This window comes from Primulina tabacum, chromosome 14, assembly GCF_025594145.1.
Source record: "Primulina tabacum isolate GXHZ01 chromosome 14, ASM2559414v2, whole genome shotgun sequence".
Taxonomy (NCBI): Eukaryota; Viridiplantae; Streptophyta; class Magnoliopsida; order Lamiales; family Gesneriaceae; genus Primulina; species Primulina tabacum.
This window is the reverse complement of record NC_134563.1, coordinates 34,879,658-34,890,802: the sequence shown is the minus strand read 5'-3', so window position 1 is coordinate 34,890,802 and position 11,145 is coordinate 34,879,658. Positions and strand designations below refer to the sequence as shown.

At 33.8% G+C, this 11,145-nt stretch overlaps 2 protein-coding genes across 2 annotated transcripts; both read left to right on the top strand.

The window, feature by feature from the left end:
* Window positions 1-1,521: 1,521 nt before the first annotated feature.
* LOC142524377 (putative metallophosphoesterase At3g03305) lies at window positions 1,522-7,308 on the top strand. The gene is given in 5 exon segments (XM_075628336.1): window positions 1,522-1,880; window positions 4,157-4,398; window positions 4,777-6,084; window positions 6,086-6,322; window positions 6,973-7,308. Coding segments are annotated over 5 exon segments (2,148 nt in total). The 5' UTR covers window positions 1,522-1,636; the 3' UTR covers window positions 7,090-7,308.
* Window positions 7,309-8,799: 1,491 nt separating this feature from the next.
* Window positions 8,800-10,081, top strand: LOC142525635 (protein VERNALIZATION 3-like). The gene is made up of 3 exons (XM_075629968.1): window positions 8,800-9,250; window positions 9,370-9,410; window positions 9,697-10,081. Exons 1-3 carry the CDS (start codon window positions 8,991-8,993, stop codon window positions 9,921-9,923), a joined length of 528 nt encoding a protein of 175 aa, XP_075486083.1. The 5' UTR covers window positions 8,800-8,990; the 3' UTR covers window positions 9,924-10,081.
* Window positions 10,082-11,145: the final 1,064 nt, after the last annotated feature.

Sequence of the window (11,145 nt, the reverse complement as noted above, 5' to 3'; positions counted from 1 at the left end):
GAAATGTGGAAAATGTTTTTTCAAGCATTTCCGATTCTGTAACCTCATGTCCACAAAATTTTAGCTACGAGATTATTCGATACATCGTTGAATTATAATCACTGACTTTCTTAAAATCTTGGAATCTTAACATATTTCATTCATCACGGGCGGTCGGAAGTATAACTTCCCTTATATGTTCAAATCTTTCTTTTAATCCTTTCCACAGAGCCAAGGGATATTTTTCGATGAGATATTCACATTTTAAACCTTCATCGAGATGTCGACGCAAAAATATTATAGCTTTTTCTTTTTCTTGTGATGAAGATATACCATTTTCTTTAATGGTCTCGCTTAGACCTAATGACTCAAGATGCATTTCTACATCGAGAGTCCATGGCATATAATTTTTTCCTGTGATGTCGAGCGCAACAAATTCGAACTTTGTCAGATTTGACATGGTGGTACTAAAAAAATTACGATTCATTTTATTAGTTAATGAATATTGCAATACAAAGTAATGGATAAACAACAAGTACAAGCATTCGTAAAAATAAAGAAAACATACGAGAAGGATATTCTCCAATAAATACAAGACTCGTGAGTATGATAACCAAAATAATTAAAAATAACCTTGAGAAAGCCATCTTCTTTTTTCTTCGAAAAATTTGATGAATAATAATTTTTAGAGAAGAAGAGAAAGTTGGAGTGATTGGATGTGTTTGTGAGATCATATTTATAGGGCAAAAATTAGCCGTTTTGTTACCGTTTATGACCGTTAGTGTACAAAAAATAAATGTACGTATTTGTACAATTTTATGGTAATAATATGATGTATATAATATTAGTCATGTTTAAATAATTATGTATATCATATCACATTATTATAATGAGGTGTCATAAGTTATTTTGTTTAAAAATCTTATAGGCTTTTATACTTGTCGTATCCCTTACCGGGAGTGTGGGATGTCGTTTTAACATCCTCCCAGGATTTATAACAAGTTTTTGAAAAAAATTATTTTTATTATTTCTAATTTTTATTATATAATAACATTATATTATATATACAATAAATAAATAACTGTAAAATAAATATGATTACTTTTGTTACCTTTTTCTTCTGTTTGGAGCTTGGAAAAATATGAATGACTTTTAGAGCTTCGTGCTGATAACGTGTTATGAAAAAGTAAAAATTTATGGTAAAAAGTAAAAATCTCAAACTCTCAAAATTTACTAAACAACACACTTTATAATATTTTTCTCTCTACTCAATTGTGAATTTCTTCACAAATGGTGAGCCTATTTATAGAATTTCTTTACAAATAATCCAAAAAATAAATTCATCATTACATACATCATCACACACTAATTTTCAATATTCAACACCTAATTTTCAACATTCAAATATTCAATATTCAAATATTCAATACACACATTTTAAATATTAATTTTTAACAATATCAAAATAGTTAGTATAATTATGCTCAAACTTTATCATACTGTATAGATTTTATAGATGTATAGAGAGAGAGTTGTACAGCAAGTCTTTGTAGTGGGCCTGGGGTCTGGGCTTTAACGCCTGCTGGATACCGTGCTGAATGAAGCTAAACCAATCAGAAAATAAGTTGGTTCCGTTTGAATTGATCGACGGGAAGGAATGGGAATTGTGATTCCGATCACCGTTTTCCTTGTAATCTTTACAGCCCCATTCCCACCATCGCAAGCAGGCGAAACGATTGAGCTGAAGAATGGTCCTGAGGATTTGGCGTGGGTGGTGCAGCTGTCTGACCTCCATTTTAGTGTGCACCACCCTGACAGAGCGCACGACTTCAGGGAAATTGTTGGGCCCACCCTTTCGTTCATCAAACCTGCTTTAGTCCTCCTCACGGGTGATCTCACAGGTTGGTTGCTTTTATCAAGGCGTGTATTTGTTTTACTTCTTTCTGGCGTGTTTGATGTAACGTTTGTTATGTTGTTTCAAATGATTGGTTCTTTTAGAATCTTACGGTTCCGAAGTGATTTAGGGCTATTTGGGTTGAAAAATTTTCTCTGGTTTTGAGGATTATGCTTATTCTGAAACCTGGAATTGCTAGTACTTAACAAGCATCAGGATTTGTATTTATGTTTATTCAACTTGATTCGTTTCATATGTTTAGGTTTATGAATTACAGATTTTGGAATTTTCCTTTCTCGATGCATTTACCATTTACTGGAAGTGTCCTTTTTATGATTTTTCTTTTGATTGGATTGATATCATCCCTTTGGACTTTGAGAGTCTTGTTTGTGGGAGCTAGTTTTTTGAGTGTTAAGTGAAGTTGTGTATTATTTGAGGGGTTTGACAGTGGAAAAATATTGAAGTTTTGTATTTTCTTGAAGTAAGGGCGAACTCATAGATAATGCCTAACGAGTCCGAATGAAACAAAGATGTAAAGCAAGGATGCCATAGAAATTAGTGTTGATCCTTAAAGCTTGAAAGGTACTTAACAAGAAAGAAAGTAGCGACAGCCTACAATAACAAAATAAAACAGAAGATGAAGCAAGTATAATGAGAAATGAACAAAAACATCTCATTAAGGCATGGTCTACCAGTATGCTGTAGCACTATTAATTAGTTAAAATTTACTATGAATGTATTTAAACATCAATGAAAGGGACACCAACATTGTCTTTTTTCACCTCATTGGGAAAATGCTTTGGTTACAAGTTGTCTTTAATGCCAATGAGTCACTTTCAAAGTAGGGGTAAAGTGGGGGAAGCAGAACTTGTTTTATCTTGATTTTTTACATGAAATATTTTGGATATGATTCTTAATTACTCTTTTAATGCGATGGAACTCAGTTTTTATTGAAGTACTCAATGGAACATGATATGTTATTTATTTGTCATTATTGGCTTCAGAAGAATTTTTTTAGAATTAGTAACAAAAGGGAGTAAATGAGTAAAGAAGGTATTGGGAAAGAGTAGAATGAACAAATGGTAAATGTTAAGTTTTGAATGATTATTCTACTAGGTTTTATATCATTACTTTGTTTTAAAGGGAAAAACCTTAAAAGGATGAACCGATGGAGATGTGGAAGAACTCGAGCGACTCATTTTGATGGCCTTAATAAAAAATATATGATTATGTAATATTTATAGAATGAAGCCTAGTTATTTAGGGCGCAAGGTGTACTAAAGCGCTAGGGTATCCTGGAGTTTGAGCCGCAAGACAAAGCGCACGCTTTATTGAAGTAAAGTGCGTTTGGCATAAATTTTAAAATTCAACATATACGAAGTGATTTATACTATAATATTACATAAATTAAATATTTTTCACAAAGATAGCAAATATTATAAATAAAAATTCATTAATAGATAATGTAACTTAAATCATAACCAGAAAAAAAAAATTTAATCATCTAAAGTTCATTAGTAAGTTATCAATTCATAGTATATTAAGGGAAAAAAACTTCAATTATCTAAATCATCAAATTCCTCTTCATCCTATATCATCGTTATCATCATCATCATCGTGCAAAAAAAAATGATGAATCATGAGTGTAGAATAAATTAGATACTTCATAAATAATTACATTATCATCTAAATCATCAAATTAAGATCGAACATTTAGATGGATTGTGAAGCATGTAGAGTTTAAGAACTTCTCGATCTCATATTTATTGTGAGATTGGAGTTATGTATGTTGTTGATTTGAGAATGATTTCTGTCTTTCCTTTTTGTTCTTGTGCGGATCACTTGCCCGCCATCTGTAATTAATTGCTTTTAATTAATAAATATAATATTGTTTTTATAAAAAAAAGGAATAGTTTGGGGGTTTCACTTGCGATGAAATGTATCCTCAAATTTCTAGAAAAATAGTGTCAATTGTATATTGAAATCAAAGAGAAAACTCGAAGATGCAATAGAAAAACAAATTTGAACACCTCAAAAGTATAGGCATTATTATTTATAATTTTTGTATTTAATATGTGTAGTGTTAATCAAAGTGTAAAATTTCTTTGTTGTCATTTGAAAATGGAAAAAAATAAAAAAGTGAATGGTAAATGGGTCTTTTACAATTGGAAAATTTTTTAGTATGTGTATAGATTTCTAAATATAATATGGCGCCCACATCTTCAAATTGATGCGCAATTTTTCAAGTATTACACAATAATTTCGTTTATCTTCATCTACCAGATGGGAAAAGCAAGGATTTAGTGGTTATGAAACAAGATGAAGAGGAGTGGATTGAATACCGGAAAGTTATGCGTGACGTTGTCAGGAGGAGTGGTCTTAACGAGAGCAGCTTTTATGATGTTCGAGGAAATCATGATAACTTTGGTGTTCCATCCATTGGTGGATCATATGATTTTTTTTCTAAATACAGTTTCAATGGTCGGCTGAAAAGAAGAGGAAATGTCAATAGCGTCACAATTCAAGTAGGTGATCAACTCTCCCTTTCTTTAAGTTACCAGGCACAGTCGTAGATGGTTCTCATAACTTATGGGTTCCACATTTGATTGGTTGCTTATGTGATACGGCTTTACGTAGTCATTAATTCACCTTCAATGTGTTTCTGCTGTTTCCCGCCTATCATCAGTGGAATTTAATCTTTTTCATAGTCTTGGTATGAAGGAATTAATTAAGAACATAGATTGAAAGCTGAAATTGTTAGATTAAAATCTGGTAATTTTCATTATTTCTAACCCCGTGAACTTAATTCTGTGAATCATACTAAAATGTAGATTAATAATTCTTGGCATTAATTAACGTTGTTCTTGTATCTCATCCTTTATGTATTTTTTTGTGCTATCCAGACTAGCAAAAGGAAACTTCTTTTTGTTGGGTTTGACAGCACTATGCCGTCCGGTTTACGGGGCCCAACTAATCTGTTTGGCCATCCAACGGATGAATTATTAACTGATATAAATTCTGAACTCTCGCAATGGGATTATCAGTCAACTCAACCTGTTATCAAGGTATCGTTTGGGCATTTTCCTCTTTCATTCTCAGAAGCTACAAAATCCGGAAAAACCCTGACGGATACGTATCTCATGCACTCTTTATCTGCATACTTATGTGGGCATTTGCACACAAAATTTGGCAAGAATTTAAAGAGGTACCACTCAAGTCATCATCAGCGAAGTTCAAAACAGTTACTCCAATTAAATGGGTATCGGTTTTCCTCGGAGGTTGCTGCTAATTGTTCAAATGATGCGACAAAATTTAATGAATTCTGGGAATGGGAAATGGGTGATTGGAGGAAAAGTAGATCCATGCGCATTTTGGCTATTGATGGTGGCCATATATCATTTGTTGATATTGACTTCAAGTTAGGAGCCAAGAAAACTATTATTCTACCAACTTTTCCTCTGGACTCCAGGTTCACTTCAAAATCATTTCAGTGTGGGACAACAGACGCTTCTTACAGGGAAATCAGAGCTCTGGTTTTCTCCACCTCTCCAATTATTTCAGTTGTGGCTAGGATCTATGACACTAGTTCTGGAAATCTTATTGTTGTGATGGAGACATCAATGACAAAGCTGGAAGGATCCCGTGGTGACCTCTATAGTGCCCCATGGAATTTTAAAGCTTTCGAGGATCCACTTCCCGAAAGATATTTACTGCAAATAGAGACAAATGATATTGCTGGAAGATCAACTGTTTCTGATATAAGACCATTTTCGGTAAATGGTCTTCCCGCCAAGCTTCTGTGGAGTTGGAAAGAATTTTTTGTCATGGGCTGTCAATGGGACTCCTTGTATCTCCCGATTTTCTGGTGCTTCTATTTGTTAGTCCTTTCCATCCTTCTCATTCCAAAAGTTCTGCTTTCATTTTCAAGAAGGCATTACCTCTATAAAAATTTGAAATCCAATAAAGGCTTTATTAATGGCGCAACTCGGATTTTGGTAGAAATACACAATGTTCCTGTAGCATGGTTCTGTATGATTGGTTACTTGTTTTACCTCGTGTTGTTCCCTTGGTTTTCTGGTCAATTTTTTAACGAAGGTGGAGAACTGGGATACATGACTTACAGAGGCGTGGCTCTGAAACTTGATAATTTCGGAAAGATGGAGTTTCTTGGATTTCCAGATGCAATGGTGATTGTGCTTCCGCACCTTATGTTTTATAGTTTTGCCAACAATTATTGCAATCATCATGTTGGCTGCTGAGAGGGGGTTATATCATGATTACCTTATTTCTCTTTCAAGCAAGAAGAAAGATGACACTGATGGACAAAACAAGGAAACTTCATTGCCTAACAATCGCCCCAAGAAAATATCAGAACTGATTCTTCTCAAGCGCTGGCTTAGGAAATTTTTTCAGGTTGTATCTCTGGCGATCAGTTGGAAACATTTAAAGGTAGCTTTCTGCACTTACCAATGACTCAGAAATTGAAAAATTAAAATAAATGGATTGATATGATTATGGGAATCATTGGATCTCTATTTTTTTGTTGGCAAGAAGCTGCTATACCTTTTCCAATGCATTAAAACAATCCTTGAGTTTTGTAGTCTTACTCTATTGTTCTTATCCATTATTATAGATGATTCCTTTGTATGTCGCTCACACTTTTATACCCAATAGTGACACATAAAACATGTTTTTAGACCTGTAGTTGAATTCTCGGATCAGTTTAGCGGACTATCTCATATTAGCCTTGATTTGATTGTTTTCTGGGTTTGCTACGATTTTTTTTGGAGTTCCTATGAGTCAAAGTTGGAGTGGATTATATTTCTGAAAGCTGTGAATGTTCCCTTCCCAAGAACTTGTTTTATAGCATCTCGGAGTTGATCATAGTTGATAAGCTGAAGCTTTTGTTTCTTGAGCACACTTTCTTGTTCAGTTACATTGACTAGATAGATTTGCTCGTTATGTTTTTATTTTGTGTAATTCGATCAGAGTTTTGAGTTTGACGTCTCAGTTTCTCATTATTGGTATGATAAATGTCACAATTGTTTATTTTTGGTTTCGTTTTCTAATGTGGAGTATTCCTTAATTTAAAAATGCAGAACTGCAGTGATCTCATGAGAGCATATGAGATGAATCCGTTTATCCATTCCCCAATCTACAGTCTCGCAGTTCCTCTATTGTTGGCTTACACTATCTGGAAAACCAGGAAAGCTTGAACGAACGGATGACATTTCCAAAGTTACTTCTCAAATTTTGCTGGATGGATATTGTTATTATCATTTACTAGGAAAAGGTAAAATATCAAATACTGATCATACCGGTTGGTTATGTTCGCGGGTTCTCGAATTTTGGAACAATTCCCAGTAATGTAAAGAACACTAGTGTCAAGAAGGGACACTCACGTTTACTTCTAAAAAGCAGTAAGAGTTTTCTTCTTTGATGTGTGCGATTTTCATACTTTGTGTGCTTGAGCTTTTGTTTTGGCAACAAGGTCGAGCTTTCTTTGGTGCAATCGAACGCAATGCATATGATCACAGGGAGTAATGGTGCCCCAAAAAGTAAAATTCATTTTAACAAAACAATTACTCATTATTTCCTTTCAAATAAATAAAAATAAAACTATTCATTTTTTTTACATAGATCTTTCTTAAAAACTGTCAAATTAATCAAACTATATGATGCATGTATATATTGACATGACAGGCAAATACACTAGACATAAGGACGTCTGAATATACAAACTCAACAGCACATTTATCAGTACCGAGATGAGGGCCGAGTGAGGGGAAATTTGTGAAATAAACATTTTTAAAATAGTTGATCATTGTTAAAAAAAAAAAACGCGACCGACAAGCGAAGCGTAGGGGAAGAAGAACATAGAAAGTTGGCAAAAACAGACAGACACTGTGTTGAAAGGAAAAAGGTACAAAAAGTAATGATGTTATTAGTGTTAACTCTACTGCACACCACAAATTCATCCAAGTATCACTGTCGTTGATCGGGTGTGCCATGTTTCCAAGATACTCCTTCACATGTTTGTGCGTTGAATTTTGAAGTGATAAAAGCGGACACCTTGTGATTCTCTGGCGCAAACCTTAAAAATATTTGTAATGATTTCTTGAAAACATACAGACGAGTATAATCGGTTCAACATGCACGATATAGAATGATTAATATCTGAAAATAATTTACAGACTTACTTGTCATATTCCAACCATATCAACTCCCTTAAATGCAGAAAGAACAAGCGAAATAAATTGAAAAAATGTTGCAAATATTTGTAATAGTTTTAAAAAACCGTGGCTAAAAGAGGAATTTTTTTTTTAGTGTTAAAATATATTATACGTGATACCTGAGAATTTTAATGTGATTTTGAACTCGAGTTCCGAAATTTGACATGTCGAAAAAGGTTTTGATTTTGGGTGAGTTAGTGTGTCTTTTATGAAATTGTTTCATGAATCTATTTTCGTGAGACGAGTCAATTCAATCCGTAATTAAAATAATAAATAATAATATTTTTAACATAAATAATAGTTTTTGATAAATTGGATCGGGATGAATATCCGTTTAATTAAAAAAAATAATCCCCTCATGAATATGCTCAAATATCCTTGAAGAGATTTGTTTTAAAACCAAAAAAAAAAAAATGGTTAATCTCAAGCTTTTCACCAAAAGCGTAATATATTATTTTATAATTATCAGATGTGATGGTTCCTGCAAAAGAAAGTGGAAATAAGCCAGTAACGATGGAGATCCCAGAAGTACGAATAAGAATTCGCGCCTTTCCATTTCATTCGTAAGATATGTTCGTCCACCAAGACAAGGGGATGCCGCGGACCCGGTTGTCCATTTTCCGAACCTTCCTCATTTAGCATTCGCTTATATACATGTCTCTCGAATTTCATGATTTTATAATTTGCTATTTCAGTGAATAATCATATAATGAAAAAAGAAAAAGAAAAAAAAAAGCTGAAACACTACAGTATAATTTGCAAATGATTGGAGGACATATTCTCTAAATTTGAAAGAACGCCTGTGTTTAGCGTGGGGGTGGTATACGTATAAATTCGAGACAGCGGCCATGCTCGCACTTTGTGAAAAATAAAGGGAGTGATCGATGTTTAGAGGAAGAGATCCTCTAGTGGTAGGTAGAGTGATAGGAGATGTACTGGATCCGTTTACAAGATCCATCGGGCTAAGGGTCACATACAACAACAGAGAAGTAAGCAACGGCTATGACTTGAGGATAGCTCAAGTTTCGAACCAGCCAAGGGTCGAGATTGGAGGGGAGGATCTCCGCTCCTTCTACACGCTGCTTATGGTGGACCCGGATGCTCCAAGCCCAAGTGACCCGAACCTTAGGGAGTACTTGCACTGGTGAGAAACTAAATATTTGAGATCAATCTTTTCTTTTTGTAATCTTTTGGTTAATTCCTTGTAAATTAGATCGTGTATACATGCATTATTTGTTTTATTACTCTTGTTTTTTGTTGTAGGCTGGTGACAGATATTCCAGCAACCACTGGTACGAGTTTTGGTGAGTATTTCATTCATATAATGGCTGTCCTTGAACCACCCACATAACCAATTCTTTTTTCCGTAATTTGACGTCTAAACAATTCGAAAAGGGACGAAATTTTTATGTTCAAAAAGGATTCTTGATAAGATTTTTTGGAATTTTTCCCACTTAAGATGAAATCCTAGCTACACATCATATTGTTTGAGGGGTTCAAGTCCGTCTGACTGGAAAATATTGGAAGAGATCGAAAGAAGTTGTGGCTACTTTCCATTTAAATTATATATGGCGATTGTTTAAATTGTAGGTCGAGAGATTGTGTGTTACGAGAATCCAAGGCCGTCGATGGGGATACATCGGTTCGTGTTCGTACTGTTCAGCCAGCTTGGGCGGCAAACCGTGTATGCTCCGGAGTGGCGTCAGAATTTTAGCACTAGGGAATTTGCTGAGCTCTACAATCTTGGCTCCCCTGTTGCTGCTGTCTTTTTTAATTGCCAGAGGAACACCGGCACCGGAGGCAGGAGAATGCCATAAAGTTTATTCCGAGTATGTGTGTAATTATCACTCCAAACATAAATAAATAAATTAAAGTTGGACTTCATATCCTAGTAATGGGCTAGCTGGTGATCATAGGAATATTGTGTCTATTATTATTATTCCTTGTGAAGCAATAAGAGAAGCCTATTTTTATATGTCCAAAGTTTCAGCATCAACTATCGGAAGGAATTTGCAAAAATAAAATCTCCCGAGCATGTATCTATGTAATGATATAGGATATGCAATATATTCATTTCCTGAAGGTATCATGTCAACCATCCAATCACTAAGAACACATCAGAATCATTCGAATCGATATCAAATCATCAAAACTTGTAAATCAACATCAATCAATTATAAGGAAACATTCATATGATGTCGTTGACAAATCGTCATCAATCCCAAACCTCAATTCATCAAATGATTTTGTATTTATTGAGCCATATAATGTCAAATATAATATCGTGTTCAATATCCCATAAACAATTTAAAATCCCAATGATATGAAGATATCCAAAGATCATATCTCAATGTGTATGTCATGCATCGATGTATGCAGAAAATGATGCGTGTTAACCAAATATTTATTTTATACATTGATTTATCAATTATGAATACCTCATGTGTATCACATCAATTCAAGTAAGACATGTAGACATATAATTTCACTCAAATCAATCAATCATATATCAAATGATACGCATACTCGGTCGTAATATACTTTTTTCCTAATCTCGGCATCTATGATCGCTTCAATGGAATTTCAATATGATAATTCCAAATATTCATTCATTAGTAATTCTGTAGACACGGAATTTTACAATTTATATATAATTTATCATCAAAATATGATAATACACGTTAATCTTCTTTCTTTAATTAACGTGTTCTTAAGTTAAAGATGTCAGATATTAATGTTCAAAAATACTTCAAGGATCCTCCATAGAAGAAATACCCCTTGTTGTTTCAATAACTGAAGATGACATTTCCACCAGAAGAGCATGAGGTCTATGTGTCTGTTTAACCGAGATGGACAAATTCAAGTTTCTGTTTAAGTTTTATAGTAAAAAGATAGTCTTTACAATAATAACTAATCAACTTTAACCAATATGTCGGTGAAAGATTTATATAGATTCCACACACACTCATAAGAAGACGGGTTGACTCGATCCATATTTTCAAAGAAAAAGTAATATTATTGCATTGATCGGATCGAGTT

Excerpts from the sequence above, each read along its gene's own strand:
- LOC142525635 (XM_075629968.1), top strand. The coding sequence starts at position 8,991 with ATGTTTAGAGGAAGAGATCCTCTAGTGGTAGGTAGAGTGATAGGAGAT. Across the intron at positions 9,251-9,369 it reads CTTAGGGAGTACTTGCACTG|GCTGGTGACAGATATTCCAG; the intron begins GTGAGAAACTAA and ends TTTTTGTTGTAG. Across the intron at positions 9,411-9,696 it reads AACCACTGGTACGAGTTTTG|GTCGAGAGATTGTGTGTTAC; the intron begins GTGAGTATTTCA and ends TTTAAATTGTAG.